The sequence below is a fragment of the Dermacentor andersoni genome, chromosome 7, assembly GCF_023375885.2.
Source record: "Dermacentor andersoni chromosome 7, qqDerAnde1_hic_scaffold, whole genome shotgun sequence".
In the NCBI taxonomy this organism is placed as follows: Eukaryota; Metazoa; Arthropoda; class Arachnida; order Ixodida; family Ixodidae; genus Dermacentor; species Dermacentor andersoni.
Genome location: NC_092820.1, coordinates 83,089,008 through 83,107,115, shown reverse-complemented (window position 1 = coordinate 83,107,115; position 18,108 = coordinate 83,089,008). Strand labels below are relative to the sequence as shown.

General features: G+C 51.5%; 1 protein-coding gene across 1 annotated transcript; it reads left to right on the top strand.

Moving 5' to 3' along the window:
* The first annotated feature begins 7,269 nt into the window (after nt 1-7,269).
* LOC126534195 (uncharacterized) lies at nt 7,270-16,464 on the top strand. Its single transcript, XM_050181456.3, has 2 exons — nt 7,270-7,458; nt 14,281-16,464. The coding sequence occupies exons 1-2, from the start codon at nt 7,443-7,445 to the stop codon at nt 15,819-15,821; spliced, it is 1,557 nt and encodes a 518-aa protein (XP_050037413.1). The 5' UTR covers nt 7,270-7,442; the 3' UTR covers nt 15,822-16,464.
* The last annotated feature ends 1,644 nt before the right edge of the window (nt 16,465-18,108 follow it).

Here is an 18,108-nt window from a genome sequence, read left to right as displayed (position 1 = left end):
AGCATCGCGAGCCAATGTGTCGTTGTCAGGGTCGTCCATTGCAACGAGCGTCGAAGTTGGCATCATAAAATAAAAAACCAGCTTATCGTCGCGCGCTTTCCCTTACGCTAGCCACCATAGTTCCGCTTTCGCGCTGCTGTCGGCTCTGTCTTGGCTCTGTTTCTGGCCGCGCGTTTGCGTTTTGTGCAGAAAAGCTGTAGCGCCGTCTGCGGGAGCCGTTTTACTCACCGACGGCGCAACGTCACTATGAGACCATGACGTCAACACTCCTCGATCGGAGGGCGGGTGATTTGAACTGCGCTAGAGGAACGCGGACGCTTCACAACGCATTTTCTCTTAAAATAAGTCTCTTCTTCGCACGAAACAAGCGTTTCGAAGTTTCTGGGATGGTATTTCAACAGTCCACGTTGACTTAATATTAACCTTTAGTGTCACTTTAAGGTTTACGGACTGGATTCCAAGGGAAGGGAAGCGTAGCAGGGGTTGGTAGAAAGTTATGTGGGCGGATGAGATTAAGAAGTTTGCAGGGACTACATGGCCACAATTAGTACATGACCGGGGTAGTTGGAAAAGTATGGGAGAGGCCTTTGCACTGCAGTGGGCGTAACCAGGATGATGATGATAGTCGATTATCAGTACAAGGTTCCTGATTAAACAGATTTATACAATCGCTATACGTGTAATGTAATATAAAGGAAATCACAATAAAGAAAATTCTTGGCTGCAGAAAGCGCTGAATAATACAACGCAGTTACTACTGAAATGAACGCTGTTGAGCAATATAGTGACGAAATGTTCGTAAACAGAACATTTAGTCATTTTAGGCTATTCATACTTTTTTGCGTTACGTGGAAGTCCTGTAGACCTCCAAACCCTAGAAAAAACAGTGACAAGTCTTGGGAGTGCCGTAAGTAATTTATTATGCCAGCTTTTCTACAGCCAGTTTCGGTTTCGTTTCCCAGGAGGACACTGCGTCGCGGCATCATGACGCAGCACGTGGTCACGTGGGAGCAGCACATAGCAACGTTTTTACGCTCGCTGTGGCTCGCTCGCCTACACTCTAAAAACAGTTGCACCCTTTGCCACAGAACAATAGTCGTCATCTGTCTCGCCCGCATTTCCTTTCTTTAAAGGGACACGAAAGGTTAATATTAAGGGGAAGCTGAAGAGTCTGTCGAATTCGATAAGACGCTCATATACGGATGCGGGAACCTTATAAACCATCAAGGTAAATTTTTTGGGGGGATTTTTCACTTAGGGGCGACGCAATCGTCGGTTAAAATTGCGCTGTAGCTCCGCCCCCCGTCGAGCGCCGCGCGCTGCTGCTGACGCTGACGATGCGAGCGGAGACCGGAAACCGCGGCTTAGTGACGTCAACACTGGTGTTCCGCTCCTTCGCAGTCTCCGCGACCGTGCCTGACCGGGCTTATTTCTGCGTGCGTGCCGTCCTAATCTGCTTCGCTCGACCCTACATTCCTTTATTTGTGTGTATATAGGAGTGGTAGTTGACGTGCGCAGCATCATTTGAACTTGTAGGCCGATCATGCCGGCGTTCTGTGCAGCCTACGCTTGCACGAACACCAGCGGCCGCGACGATGTTCCGATGTTCCATTAGTTCCTGCAAGACAAGAAGCTTTCAGCTAAGTGGGAGGCTGCTGTGAAGCGAAACAACTTCAAGCGCTCAAGAACAACAGTGTTGTGCTCTAATCACTTCCGTGACGATTACTACCGGAGTTTATCAATAATGCGTGCTTTGGGTTCTGCTAAAAAATAGTTAGCACGCTGAACGGAAGGTGCATGTTTACCGCCCACCCTTGACGCAGGTTTCATCGCCAAGCGCAGCGAATTTTCTATTCGCACGTGTGTTGTGAAACAACCTGCATGCAGCTACCATAACGCAGTGCAAGCGTAAAGTTTGCATGAGTTGGAAAGCCTGCTCACGCCAAGACGCTGCGCTCCCCCTTCTCTCGCACACATAAGAAACCGACCATCTCACGTAGCCGACGGAATTCACCGGTTACGAGTAGCGTGCGGATGGCGCGCTGATGAAGGTTCTATACTACACGTGCTACAACAGCCGGTAAACTTTTCCCGCGTTTAAACCGTCTGTGTAGATTGCCGACAGCTTTGGGGCAGCGCACAAATGCTGAAGATCGCATCACCGCTTACGTTCTACGAGGAGGCATGCAGGAACATAACACTACAGTTGTTTGCCCGAAACGTACTCACTGGAACGCTGAATGCAGCTTAGCAAAAAACATGCTCGCCAAAGAACATTTCCAACACAAGGAGATGCTAACACTTCGCCTTCGTTCGCGTGGAAAGCAGTGCTTGCACCAGCATATTTTGCTTCTTGGAGAGGCCGGCTCTTCGCAATCGGCTCGTACATGTAGTATGTACAAGTATGTACGTACGTGTAGTATGTACAAGTATAAACCCCTTACAAGGGATCTTGCACGCGACAGCGACAGCGCTACAAGCGAGGCGATGGCTATCGCGTTCACTCGTCGTCTGCAAGCCGAACTCCACGCGAGCGACGGCTTTGAGCGACGACTTCCCGGTATGAGCGCAGCAATATACGCGCCGAAACTAGCGTGACGCATGCTTTATCAATTTAAGTTGATGTATGTTACTGAAGAAGGAGCATAAAATATTTCTGAAGGTCTTGCACTAGGTTCTTATTCTTGCACGTGTAAAATTCAATAGTTTGCTCGTTCCGTGCGACAAACAGTAGTATTTGAGTTATGTACATCCAGTTCCGGCTTCGCACTATTGGCTAGTCGCTCATCGCACTTCCGGGCGACGAGCGACGAGTTCTAGATTTCTAGAAACGAGCGATCGAGCGACAACACCGAGCGATTTGTTCAAGCGACGGCCCGTTTTGTCGCTCGAAGCCGTCGCCCGTCACCGTCGCGCGCAAAATCGCTCTCGTAGAGTTTGGACTTAACGCCGAACTCCTCAGGGAAACGCAAGCTCTCGAAAATTTCCATGACCGTCTCAGCAAAACACCACCAAACTACTTTGCACCGTGCTTCGTGTGTAGCGGCAGCAGTCGGTCCGGACGAACACCATTGTTGACGTCATGAGGCGCCCGACCAATCACAGGCAGACACGAGGCGCGCGAGCTGGGCGTGTCTGCTGCTGCACTTTTCGTCGAAATAAAATATGTTTGCGCTTTCTTTCGCTCAATTTCGATGCGATATTCGAATTCAGAGGGTTGAAAACCACGGCGTACTGCTCTTCACTCAGTTTTTCTGGAAAAGCTTTCAGCTTCCCTTTAAGTCAACGTTCACTGTTGAACTACCATCCCAGAAACCTCGAAACGCTTGTTTCATGCGAAGAAGAGACTTATTTTAAGAGAAAATGCGTTCTGAAGCGTCCGCGTACCTCTAGTGCAGTTCAAGTCGCCCGCCCTCCGATCGAGGAGTGGTGACGTCATGGTCTCATAGTGACGTTGCGCCGTCGGTGAGTAAAACGGCGCCCGCAGACGGCGATACGGCTTTTCTGCGCAAAAGGCAAACGTGCGGCCAGAAACAGCCAAGACAGAGCCGACAGTGGCGCGAAAGCAACGGTTCGGAATGCGAACCGTTCGCTTTGCCGCTTACGTCACTAAATGTGCCGCTCCCAAGCCGGTGGTGGAAAAGGGGGAGGACGCGACCAATAGATGAGAGGGTGCCACCTCTGAAGTGTACGTCATTATATGACGAGCTAATCGAGGAATTGCATAATGCTTCTGCTTGCTTAATAAATGTAAAATATAAAATATTATACGCCAAGTTCTGAAGTATAAACGTGTAGCGCCGGGCGTTTAGGCAATGCAGAAGTAAATCATTGATGTCATTCTTTTTCATTCTCAGCCTGCAGGAAGCATCGCAAGCGTAAATGAGTTGGCACGCAGCGCTATGTCGTCTGCTACCAGGAGCTCGCACGATGCACGCAACAGGAACGCACTGCCAGCACTTCTTAAGTAGCGAGCGCGACAAAACCGTGAACTGGTTTTTAGGGACGCCTTTACTAGCCGACTATATCAATTTTCCTTCTTTTTTCGCCCTTCGTCATCGGCTTGGACATGACTCGCTCGCCGCTGCGCTGCCGCTATCACTGCGATAAGCCCTACGGCGCGTCGCGTAATAAAAGCAATGGAACTTGAAATCGAACATTACGATACACGGGCCCTGCATTGCCTGCGCGAAGTCAAATCGAAGAGTGTGGTGCTGACGGTGCGCGCTGTGCCGTAAAATTGAGTAACAAAGTGCGGCACTCCCGAACCAGAGAAAAAGAAGGCAGCCAAATAAGAGATCTCCACAATATCTTCCCGTCCTGACTGTATAGTTTTATCAGCCGAACGAAGGAAGTGCTGAACCAGCCTAGGTTGAACCCTTCTGACTGCTGAACGGCGATCTGCAAGCTATTCACGCTGGCGATAGCACTGAGAATTCGATCTCACCATGCAAATATCTCCTTGGCATTGGCTTTGAAGCTGAGGTCACGGGAAAGCTGACCCAGCCTTTCAACCGGCCAACACAGTAATTGCGAGAGCAACTTTGTGGACAGTGTCGGCAGCAGAGATCTAGGTCACTCCGATGAATGCTTCACGTCCGACCGACCTCTGGGAGCTGCAGGCCGGTGGCGATGAACCGCAGCGCGCAATATTCCTTCCACTGCGTGGAATGGCCACTCGTACGCTTGCACCCGAGTCCCCTCCATTTGATAGTGTAGCCTGCAAAAGGTTTACTTAGAAAGCCAGCAAGGGCGGTGCAACTCATTATCCGTCACTTCTTCGAACGCGTATCGCGCTTCCAGCCGTGGTCGACACCGAAAGAGGAACGCCAAGCAGACGACGAAGGCAAGTAATAGCCTCCGAAGCAACCAACGCACGCGCGCGCGACGCCCGCGTGTCTCCGGGGTCGCGCGACCGGCGCGCGACCGGCGCGCGCGGCCAGGGTCACAAGCCAAAGCCAAGCCACAGCAACGGAACCCAAAGCGGACTACCCCTTCGCCGGTTCCTACGACCGGTTCGCTTTGAAGATGATTGACACATGCGTGACGTATTCAAAAATTGCGATACCGCCCCGCTGCCTCTGACGACCTGTGACGTATCAAAATTTCGGCCAATCAGGTGAGGCCAAAGGAACGGTTGCCCAACCGAACCGTTATAAGATTCGGCCCCAGTTTTCCTCCGCAGTAAAAATAAAGCCGCTAGCTCAGAGCGTATGATTATTCCGTCGAAAACGCTTCTCGCTTCCATCGTCTGCTGCGTACAAGCCGTCGTCTGCTTCAATAGCTAGGATGCGTGTCCCCGGGAAATGGAATGAGTCATCGTATGTTGGCGCCAAAGCGCTTGTTTTCTTGCTTGAGACAACATACGCGACCTACCAGTGGTGATACGCGCGCGTTCTAGGCCACGTTATCGCTATCTCGTGAAACGCAAGTGACTCGGCCCGACTCGGCTCGCTGAGAAACGGCCGAATATCACCGATAGCGTTGCGCGCGCCAGAGATATCCACTAGCGCGACGCAAGCGCCGGCGCTGCCATCGTTTGTTGACTTCGCTGGTTACTCAAACCACGGAAGGAAACTTCAAGACGCCGCCTTGCGTACATTTCATTTTATAAATTAGAAAGACGCCGTTGTCACAACTTTTGATTGCGCGAGAAGGCAATAATTTTGATTACAATACAAATGCAGCAGTGAAAAGTGGACAACATTGTCGTAAGTTTGCTATGTTCAACCAATATTATTTCGTATAAACGCGTTATATTGAAAAATGATGGCCCCAAACACAAATGCCAACACCACCCGAGAGCGATGCAAATACTATGAACAAACGTTATGAACAAAATATTTTCATGGCGCCAAACGACGGGGAAAATGCGGACGTTCTTGGACGTTTCAATATTATTTCTCGAGTTGCGTCGCACTGTATGTTTATCGGTGTTCTCAGCGTGCATTTCCCGCTGCTTTCTTGTAATCCAGTGCATTAATTTATAACACATACATGACAACATGCCATGCTTTCTTTTATTGTGCTTCTTACCGCCCCCTTTCCACTCCAGTGAACTTGCCAGTATCTATAGCATCGACAAGTTCATAGACCAAACCGTCATGACAATAGTCGGTGTTAAGAACGGCCCACTGAGATGCAAATTTTGCCAGCCAGTTGCGACAGCGGCGGCAACCTTTTCTTGGAACGCTCTAGCCTCGTCGCCATTGTGACTAAACGCGATCGGCAGAGCAACTATTGTTACTGAGCCCGCCACTGCCAACCTGGTCTGCCGCGAGGGGGGGGAGTGCCCGCGGGAACGTCTACTGAGGCCTCTGCCCACGCGCCGTTCGAGACGCAAGACAATGGGCTACCGGCCGCGCTGGGCTACCGGCCGCGCTGCGCGCGGGGGTCAGCTCCGAGTTCTACGAAGTCCGTCTGACGTCCGTTCCGGACCGTGAACGTGTGTGTGTGTAAGCCCTCGCGCAAAGAGGCTGCTCTTTACCTCACCTTGGGATCGAGGGAGGACTGAGTGTTTATAAACCGCTGTTTTGCGGCTGCTCAGTGCACTCTCTCTCGCAGTCATGCTAGACTGATGAAAGCTACGTCCATATCTAGATACTGTAAATAAACCCACATTCCTCGTTCTCGATGAGAAGCAGTCCTTCCCTTCAACAACGTCCTCAGCGTGGATAAGTTGGACGACGGCATGGGCCAGCTACCTTCTAATTCATGCCGGACTCCAGTCTTGACAACGAGTTACGAACGGTGGGATTGAGCCCCCCAATCCTGACATCGGGCGAGCGTCTCAGTGCGCGTTTTCCGAACATCGCAGACCCGGCGCCGTAGCAGAAATCTATCTTCCTCGCGTCTGTGCTTGCTGCATACCCGAGTTGTAGCCGATGACTGTTTTCCGGTTTTATGTTTAGCGAGCCAAGCTTCACGCAGCTTCTTGACCTGCGGCTACGTGTGAATAAGGCTGATACCGGGCTCCGTTGCGTACGTCCGGCACTGCGGCACCGAGCAGTAGTCTACCATGTTGCGCGCTTTCAAAGGCAGCCACTACCTATTGTAGCGCTTTCAAGCGTTGTAAAGAAGACACTCGAAGCGGGAAAATCTCGCCACTAAATGAGAACCGCAGCGTACGAGGGAATTTAAACTCTTAGTTTTCAGCTCGCTTCGGCGCTCCCGAAGCAGCCGACGCGGCCGCTATGTCCACGTGATCCCTAATAGCATGTCACGCCGACGGTTGCGCCGGCTTTTCCAGTGGTGGAGCTCGGGGCCAATAGTCAGCGTCCGCGTTGGCACGGTGGTTGTTTACCGAGCCGCGGAAGTAGCCAGTCCTGGCCAGTCTCTATGAGCCAGTTGTCATCGTCACTTTATAGACGGCGAGAAACGTGCGAGCAGTCTGGTCGGCGTGTAAATTTGATTCCCGAAGACTGGCATCGTAGTGAGGCAGCATGTGGAAGTCCATGCGTGAGTACTACCTCGTGTTTCTGTCTCCTGTTCCTAGCACGGTCGCTCGAAGTGAGAGGAAAGTCCCGCGGCGGGTGTCTCCCAGTAGGCCTACATCGCTTTTCTCTGCGGCGACGACCTCGTCGACGCTGCGCCGCCTCGTCGTTGTAGGGGGAAAAAGAAAAGCCGCAGTCTATGACGACGTTTCTCTTCTTCTCCGCGCCTGTCGCCTGAACGTCGTCTCGCTTTGGGCTAAACCTAAGTTTTGCAGCTGCGAGGGCACGGCTTGGGCTGCGTTGCCTACTGCCACCGGGCGACAGCGCTTGGAAAACACGTCCCCGCGCCGCGACCGTGCTCGGCAATGCTCAAGCGTAGGAAATCGGGTACGCGAGCCCCCGTGCATCTTTCGCAGCGGTCGGAGACACCGGCGTTTCGGCTTTGCGGCGACGGTCTTTTTTTTGTTCTTCCGGTTTCGCCGTGTCACGCGAGTTGTTGCCTCGGCGCCCGGCGATTGTGGTCTCATTTCCTCGCTGGTCAGGTCGAAAAGTTTGCGATTCCTTACGCTACCCGATCGAGCATGTAAGCTCTCGCTATCCACGTGAGGGGATGAAACGTACAGTCTTGGTCAAAAAACTTGAACCCGCTGTGAACGGCCGGGAAGCAGCTGCGCTCCGCTATCGCGGCGCTGCCACCGTCGGCGCACGCCGCTGTTCGCTTGCGCCGAGGATAAAGAGGGCGAGGGAAGCATGTCTCTCACTCTCCAGCGTCGTTTGATAACAGCGCTCGTGAAAAACTAGTACAGCGAGCTCGGCGCAAACGCGACGGTGGCGAAGCGGAAGCGACACGACCGGCTAGCATGCTGTTTGCAGTGTATGCTGGATGAGCAGGCTGGGGTCTCTGGCGACCGCTGTCAAACGTGATAGGCTGAAATTTCACAATTCCAAGTATCGTAATTATTAGTTATTGTTTTCAGGGACCAAATTAAAGGAACAGCGCTGTGAATAGCCCTGCGCATGCTCGAACAAGGGCACCTTGCGAGGATCGTAGCTGAGATCTGACTTCAGCAGCTTAATGATATATTAAACAACGTGCCACAATGGCATCTCGAATTTGTAATCATGAACGTCACAAGTAGCAAATTAATCAAGAAAACATAAGCTTCAGGGTGCCCCCAGCGTCTCTCGACGAAATCACAGGGGGTAGCATGCCTTCAAGGCATTGTGTGTGGCTTGGTCTGTGGTTGCCCCGAACAATTGCAGCTTACCCATGTGCTTGACTGTAAACTAGCCAAGGTCTCAGGTTGAAAGGACGCTACGTATAGCCCTTTCTTTTAAACTGCCTGTGAAACCCTCTCCAGTAGAGACGAACAATACCCCAGTAAACTATATCTAAAACACTCCTTCCAGTGAACCCGTGACAGCGGCAGCACCGCCGGTGTGACGCCTTCCTATGAGAGAATCCTATAATCTTGTGGCGCTGGTCTACTTTAGGCGATTCAAACGCGTGATGTGTGATGCCAAGGGGATGAAGCTACACTGGCCTCATGTGTGCATGAAAGTGGGCCCTAACGACAATGAGGCAGTATGTACGAAGATATGAAAAAAGGCGAGGTAGTGGGCACTTTCCAAAATGCCCAGGGAATGGGTCTAACTCAATCGGCTACCGATACCGGGCAAACATCTTCTAGTCCCGAAAAGTTTTCATAACTTCTCTGTGGGTTTAATTAAAAAGCTTGAACGCCAAACGCACTCGTTTGGTCGTTCCTTAATGGAGAAATGCGGTCAACGTATTTCAAATATTACAACGGTGGTTACAGGCCCTTCCCCAAGAGAGCCTTTGTAGTCGAAATTGCTGCTTCTGGTCTTTTCTAAACGATCGATGATTGAATTGCCCGCATATTATAATAAAACCTGGAACAACGCTAGACAGCACTGACAGGTGTTGGTCTATTTTTTATCTTTTGTTTTCATCGCACTTAGAAACACATTCAAAATGTTTATCTAAAAGCATAATGCGAGGGCTCTCGCCTTTGAATGTGTAGGATAAAATTGTAATAAATTTCGATAACTAGGAAGATTTTGTGCTCTCATGCGCTGCATGGAAGCCGGGCAGACGAGCGCATTTGGTCGCGCGAAGCGCCGTACCACGGCGGCCGCAAGACGACCTCACAGCTGGCAAAGTGAACGCTGCACTAGTTTTTCACGAACCCTGTTATCAAAGCATGCTTGAGAGTAAGAGGCATGCTTCCCTCGCTCTCTTTATCCTCGGCGCAAGCGAGCAGCGGCGCGCAGCCGCTCCCCTACCGTTCATAGTGGGTTCAAGTTTTTTGACCAAGACTGTACGTAGCTGTGTTTGCGAAGGCTTTACGATTCTCAAAAAGACCTGCGTTGCCGGCGAGGGTGTGCGTATCGGACGTAGCGAGAAGAGATCGAGATGTTCTTTTTTCGAGGGTGAGGTGCGCGCTGTATCGGAGCGTGCTCGCCGGACGACCACCGCGGGTTCGAACACTAGGGGCGCCTGCTCCGGCCCCGGCTAGGGGAAGGCGAGACCGCGCGCGGAGCAAGGGAGACTCTAGGCGAAGCACTCGGGAAGGAAGAAATACCATTTATTAAGCTGGGATTCCATAACGAACACCAGTTCTATCTACAAGTCGGAATCTAAATCTAACTGCGACACAGTATACGCGGCCAAATCGTCGCCGCCGGCCGCTGACGGGGCACCGCGAAAGACAGAACAAAGAACCCAGCAGTAAGGGGCTGCCGTGGTGCACCCCCACAGCAGAGTGAATGGAAATGAAGAGAACGGACGGGGGCACGATCGGAAGTCGCTGCCTCGGGACATCGAGACGACGGAAGAGTGCGCGCTCCCGCCGAAGTAACCATCGGCCGGCGGCGGACAAAGGGGGCCGCCGCCGGCAGAGAGGGTACACGTGTAGGCACCTGCCGACGCCCGACGTGGTTGGTCTCCCCCGGGCGCCCCCCGTCTTGCGCGCGCGTAACCGGAGCGCACGCAAACAGGGCCCGAATTCCGCCAAAATGTCGGCCAAATGGTTGAAGCCCGTTGAGCTTCCCGTGGGAGGGATGACAGCAGAGCGACATTGTTTTATGACCCGCTGCCGCCACCCCGTCCGGGCAGGGAAGAGAGGGACACGGAGCCCCCGGAAAACCCAATGCAACGGCCCCACACAACCACCGCGACAGCCCGAAACCCCGCAAGTTTCGGACTTGCGCGGTAAGCCTTTGACTTGTACAGTATTACGCAAGCTAGCAGCGTCCCCCCCCCCCCCCCCCCCCCATTTCACACGACGGGCCGTGCCGTGGAGTTAAGGCTCAACCAGACGTACGCGTTCCAATGCGCCCGCACGCGCCGCACCACGCCTGGGCGCGTACGGCGTCAGGCGCGGAGGCTGTTTCGCGTGTCGGCGCGCGGCGGCGTGGAGACCTACAACCGCTAGAATTTTTGCGCCCGCGCCGGAAGCTGCCGCTCGCGTCAGTAGCATGACACACCTCACATGACCACGGCAAGCCAACATCACTTCCGAAACGACTCTTCGCGCGACGTTCAGGCAAGCCCGGGTCACCCTAGCGTTGTTGCGGGGTTTGCGGAGCTTGCAGGAAACATGGCGGCGGTCCCGGCTACCCGCTTCGAATTGAATTTGGCGTTGCTTTTGTAAAATGCACTTCGTTCGTAGCAAATGACTGTGTAAACGGCTTTCGCAGTCTCAGGCCGCTTCGACGACAGAGTATTATGGATAACCTCGTGGTGTTTTCGAGATCGCTTCTCGTTTCGAACGAGTCAAAGCCTAACGAAACAAACATTCGAGATGTCAGCGCCACCTGTCGCTAATGGCGCGAAATAGCCGCAACAACGGCATATGGCCTCCGAGATTCCAAGATATCGCCGGTCAACTAAAATTGTAGAAAACGTGCGCTGCTTAGCGTACGCTATATTATAGCGTACGCTATAGTTGCTGACGCTAAACTAAAACTGTCTAATATGTAACACATTGCTTAACGTGGCCGTTAAGCGAAGGCTAGACTGCCTTGAACATGGCAAGCTAGCAGCACTGCGCCGCCGCGACGAGACGCGCGGCTACGCGCGGCCACTCGTGCATCGTAAAGCCCCTCAATCTCCCAAAGTAGCGCCATTCGCTTCCCTCCTCCTCCGCTCGGCGCGGCCTCGACGGTGGCGCCGCCGGTGGTGGGCCTGCCGTAGCAGACGACGGCTAACACGCTACGGGACAAAATCCGCAGAAAAGCTCGTTCGAGCCCTGCGGAGCAGTTTTTTCAATCGAGATCTTTCTTCGTCAGTCGGTAACTGGCCTTTAGAATTTCGTGTTGGAATTGCGGAAGAAATAGAGAAAATGACCATTATTCAAGGCGTATTTAAGGCGTAAAGCGCGCGACGTTGAGAGTTCGCGTTGCTGAAACACGACGCAAGCACGCGGTGTACTCAAACACGCGCGTAATTACCAAAGTTTCAAGTGTTGACAGCGTGAAAGTATGTGTACGTGGTTTCGTAGGTTCTTCACGTACCTGCAGGACACTTTTGTTCGGTCGGCGCGTGAGAGATTCCGGCTGTGTGCGGTCAGCAATGCCTGGCAACAGGGTCGTTTTTTCATTGCGGGGTGCTTTGGTAATCGTGACGATATATTGTTTTTTTTTTTTACAAGTACTGCTCCAGGAGGGCACATGTAATGGCTAACGGAGGCCTCTGAAGAGCACGTAACATTACACTAATGCAGTAGTCGCAGGGAGTGTTCGCATACAAAATTGGCTGTCCGCGATCTTATACCCCCTTGGCATGCACAGGCTTCGGCGAGCCCCATCCAGCGCTGGTTCTAGCTTTGGTGTTCCCGTTGCCGCTTTGGTGCCCTGGAGGCGCCGTCAATAATACGAAATAATGACAAGTTGTTACACCAGTAAATAAAATTTTTTGAAGAAATACAATCGCGCCGAGGCGCCAACTTCTAAAGCAGCGCTAGCGCGCGAGTATTATGAAACGCCAACGAGGAATTTACCGGCCCACGTACGACTCTACGATCAAAGTGCACGTTAAACATCCCCAGGCGAGCTAGATAAAGTTATCCGGAGCCATCCACTACGACCTCCATCCTAGCTTTAGTCGCTTCGGAACGTTAAAAACATTAATCACCACAAACCAAATCAATACATGCGGGCGTACATTCGAAGCTAAATGACTGCATCGTAAGTCATAGTGAGCCTTGCAATAGCGTCGAGAATGTGCTAACTTCTGGTGGAGCTCAAAACACACCCTGAATAAAGTCGCTTTTATGTCACAGGCCAGCTGCAGATGCGTGCATTTCACCGCAAGACGATACTACATGAAACAAAGCGAGCACATTCGAAAAAAGAAAGTCAAACAACGCGCTAAAAACCCCGCAGAGCATGAACACCCACTTTTTCGAAGCGGAAGGTGTGAACTAGGCTCAAAATAAGAGGTTGTGAGTAGCCGTGGCCCTTACTTCACTAAGCCATGCGTTCTTTGCCACTTCATCGAAGTCAGCCCGCCCGATCCTGCAATCCCCACTTTTTGCGTTGCGCCCGCCGGACGGCAAAGCAAAGCTTTTTGCCCTCGCTGTGTCTGTTGCGGCAACCGAAGGCGCAGCAGCATGGCATCGCAATTAAGTTCTCGGCCCTGCACATTCTATTACGCTAACGCACTCCGTCAGTCCGCCTGCCGTACTTTCGTCGCGCAGGCCCAACAATGGAGGTCGGCGCGCGCTAGAAAGAAAAAATATACAAAAGCGCGGCGCCTGCTTCGCGCTGGAAAGAAAAAAATATACAAAAGCGTGGCGCCCGCCTCCACGTGACACAGATTGGCCAATGGGGGAGCGGAGGAGGCTGGGGCGACAGGAAGCGTGGAGGAGGACGCGCCAGGGTGAGCGCGGTGGCGGAAAGATCTAAGAATGGCGCTACTTTTGAAAAATTGAGGGGCTTTAGTGCATCGTTTGGGTGCGCGCCCTCTTCCTCCGTCGGGCGCCACGCGACGTCGAGTCAGCGCGGCGTGTGCGGACGCATTGGAACGCGTACGTCTGGTTGAGCCTTTACTACGCCGTGGCGCGGATGAGCAGCTGCATAGAATCGCGCCGCTAATCTGCGACGTCCTTGTGTGCGACGTGATTTGGCGGCACGCATGGACGTCATACTCGTCCGCGGAAGTCGATCCGTCGTGTGAATGCTAGATTTAGAGCGGTGCTGGGAACTCGCATCCAGGCTTTTCTTGTTTTTTTTTTCTTGTTTTTTTTTCTTGTTTTTTTTTTTTTCTTTTACTTCTCAGCAGTTGTGCAGGTGAGAACTAGGGAATTGGACGGGAGAAGACTACGACCGCCAATCAAGATTCTGTACCCAACATTCGCCGGCATTTCATGTTTCCTTTTGATGAAACCTCGTTATAACGAAGTTATTAAGACAAAATTACTTTGTTAAATCCATTGCATTGTTATGTCCATTATTGTTATTTAGTTAATTCGGTTTTAATGGTGCAAAAGCGACTAAGGCCATGCTGCGCCAGCCGCAAGATATTAAGAAATCAAATGTTAAAGCAGCAAAGGCTGCGTTACTTTATAGTCTGTGCAAAAAAAAAAAAAGTTTCTTCTAAAAAGCCCAACAAGTCAGTGTAGGGCACTAGCGGTTCTTCTCCGAGTATTGAGGCTAGCTGTAAAGGTATATGTGTAAGTTAGAGATTCTGTATAGATGTTCTGACTACACTAGGCTCACCTCCGTGAGCCTAGTGTGGTCAGTGTGTTCCATTTGTGTGGTATTTTATATGTTCTATGTTGTGATATTGTTTGTGTGTGTTCTCTCTACATGTCTGATCCAGGCGAATATGCACGTTCTGAAAAAGGCGAGGGGATCGCCATCTACTTGCCCTCGACAGGGATTAGAAAAGTTGTGAAGTTGAGGGCTTGGACGAAGACCACCGGGCTTGAAGGGAAGACCACCGGGCTTCAAGACCTAAAACGTTTTTTCAATGCTGATCCGTTCCAGAAACCTGTCGTCCGCCTCTACCGGAAGCGAGACGATGGGGACCTTCCAGCCCGAGTTAAACACATGTTCTCCAACAACAGAGTCTGCGGTGACATGGCTGCGGTGTTACTGCACGATGTTGCAAAGACAATGACGATTCAATTGACAGAAGACTTTGTGGTCGACAGAGGCCTAGTGATCAAAAAGGCCGGGGAATTCCTGTGTCCGATGGACTTGATTAACGTTCACGAAATCCCTGTTCCAGACTACCATGGTGATGCCCCTCACAGTAAAGAGGCATATTGCAATGACACGACCCTAGCCTTCCTGCTGTGCTACTCGCATCGGATCACCCTGGCGACCACAACACCCAACGAGGCCGACTTGCAGTCTTTAGTCACTCGCGGACTGTCAATAGCTACAACCTATCCGATGGACGGTCACCACACCACTGTGAAATCCACACTCATGACCGCCAAATACTTTGGCGCTGAGCTCGTCAACCACAAAGCATTCAACGCAATCCTTGCTGCCATTGACATGTTCTTTGTCAACTTTCCTAATCATCCACTCGCCAAGTTCCGGAAGAGCACCATGCAGTCGTTTTGCAAAGACTGCACAATCTTCGACGACGTTGTTTTCATGCGTAGCCTGACCGGGTTACAGGTTCACGAGTGGGTAGAGTGGGTTTGGACACGAGAACTGATTGACCAGCTGAAGTTCTACACAGAAGTAGATGAATTTGCTGCTATCGAGAAGTCGTACTTTCCATATCTAAAACTCTTGGGAGTTGTGACCAATTCGCCACTTGCCGTGGCTGTTGCCCCCGACCTTCACGCATTCATCCACTCTGTCGGTATCCTCCGAATGCAACAGAGGTCTCTGAAAGCTCGTATTGTCGGGTGTGTAAATGAGGCACTAGTTTTCATGAACGCCAGGATTTTTGCACTTGCCCTTAGCATGCGAAGCCGTCAATTGGCATTGGATAAAACCGAAGCTGAGGATCGCCCCCGCCGCCTAGAAACAGCAGAAGAGCTGCGGGCAACTGTGGGCTACTCCGGAGCTGGCCTCCCGACCTCCTTTGACGCCACCGAGTGGTTCATATGGGCTAAGACTGGGCTCCCTAGGGGTTCAGTTGAACCCATGGAGAGTCTCACCAACGCCCAGACCGTTCTGGCAAGTCTTCCTCCTGGCCGGCCCGGCACTGTGCTGCACAGCTTGGGGGCACTAACCTACTCCCGGCTGGCTATCCAAAGCATTCCAGTGCCTTTTCCGCCTGTGCCTCAAATCCCCACTGCGACCACTTCAGCCCCGCGAATGCAAGCCCCGGCGCCTGCACCCAACAGCTCCTCCAACCCAGACGGCCGGGCGACATCAGAAGAGCCACCCACCTAAATGACCCGTTTCCAAAGAGAGCTTGCTCCGCTCTTTTCGGGTATTTCTTTTGAGTGCATTATGAAGGTCACAAGGCTGTGATAAAAGTTGTCTAGTCCATCTCATCTACTCCTAACCATTGTCTTTCGTTTGATTAAAAGAGTTCCTTTTGCGTTTACATCGTGAAAAAAAAAAAAACTAACTCGCCTACTGTAATGCGACAGAGCTGCCCATCACAAAGACTACAATGTCAGCAGAATTAGTGGAACCTCCAAAAGGCAAAGAGCACCAGAAGCAACTTTTGGCTTTGATGTCCCTCAGCCAAAGAGCAGAGGAGTTTGTCAGACACGGAATCGGAGGGGATGCTCCTGGTATTTTGGACGATTCAGTCTCGGAATTCGAGCAGTTGCAACTGTCTTCTACTCCATTAGGTAGAGCTTCAGACAACCACTTCAAAGAGGTCGTCGCAGGTGTGACGGCGCAGACATCGGCAGCATCAGGGAAGGGTCATAGAAAAGCAAGCCTCCACCAGCTCCAAGGGGCCAGACCCGGAAGGCTCCGAACGCCAGACCAGACAGGCTCCAAAGAAAGGCCCCAAGACCTCAAAGACAAGTTATCTACTCATCCTAAGTCTCCTAGAAAATAAAGGACCTTCAATTGGTTTTTTCGCTTGCCTAATCGGAACATTTCTGCGTTTTACGCGCATTTGAAACGAAAGGGCCCGAGCTAGTTAATGCGTGTCTTTTTTTAGCAAGCATTAAAATGAGAGAAGTATGGCGAAAGCGAAACAGACATCGCATTTCGTGTTTCGCACTGTGCCGTAATCGTGGCGTGGGGATGCCTATATGCGACCTTGATGTCATTTGCCCACGTGGCGGCTATAGTTATTCATCTGATGAAACTTACTACCGATACCCTTGCCTAGGGCACTGAGCCATCCTCGTCATTAAAGTTCATTCTCGTATTTCGCAACTGCACTGGAACAGCGCCGAATGTGTCGGATTAATGAATAGTTGAGTGCGCAACCTAAACTATAGTCCAGGCTATAGTGTCTAGAATATACTGTCTAGTGTGCCGTGCACCCGCTCTTTTCAATGGAGGAGCGTGGCGCCGCCTGCAACGAATGCCCACGGTGGCCGACAGAGGTCGCTGCCACATGGGTGGGTGCAGACTGCGCGTGTCGTCTGCTTCGCATATCAGTTTCGCAGCTGTTGCGTCGGTTTCTATGTTGGCGTTTTCAGTGTTAATACAGCGTTGCGTGTTTGTTCTTAGTGTTGTCAAAGAGTGAGTGCGTCGCTGCTGTGTTCGTGTGCCTGTCATTACGAGAACTATGCGGCGGCGATGAAAAAATGCTGAAGAGACAGTGCAAGGAGAGGACCTGCTTTGTGCCGTTGTGTCGAAGCGGTTACCGCTCGAACAAAGGGCGTGTATCCTTGTTCACTCCACCACTGATACGAAGCGGCAGCAGAATGGGCAAGAATGATCAGGAGAGCGGACAGAAGGCCGGCACCAACTGCTGTGGTTTGTAAAAAACATTTCGAAAACAGCTTAGTCGAGCGCGCGTTCTCTATCACCGTGAACGGCGTTGTCCACGAGATTCCCCGCGATAAACCACGCCTGAAACCCTACGCTATACCCACGATGTTTCCTGAGTATCCTAAGCATGCACCTTACTTTTCGTGAGTACTAGGGGGAAAAAAACAAGAAAGAAGGAGCAGTAGTGCTTTGATCTACTATACTGTTATGTTGCAAGAAAGATCACTGCCCAAAATTCTTGACCACAGTGTGCAGGCTTCCTTTGCGTAAGTAAAGCTGAAGCTAGTGCCGACGCTGCTTCGCTATTGCACTACGCATTTTGACAATGGAGGCCTTGTCTATCTTAGTCAGACCTTGTCAACCGCTGTGAAGGCCGTGGAAGATGCTTTTACTGTGTTCTTTAGCAAAAACAAGTTACATGTAGCGAGTCTAGCTGATTTTTCGGGTCACCTGTAGCCTTTCCCCAACTAGGGTGCCCAAAGCATGAAAAACCAGCTTTGACAAGAAGTTCTACGTTTTCTTGAGGTTTCGGTTTTTTTTGTAAAAGGCATCAACAAAGAGAGGGAAGCGCGAAGGCAACGGCAGAAGCTCTTTAAACTGCGTCACTGCCACTAGATCTATCTTCTTCAGGTATGTGTGCATTATCTCATCTAGGGCTGTCTTATATGCCCGCGTTTGACTGTTGTTACGCTAGAATAAAATATTGGTTACGCTTAAATGAAAGATCTGTTTCCCATTTTCGTTCACTTATATCAGACATAAAAAGAAATCT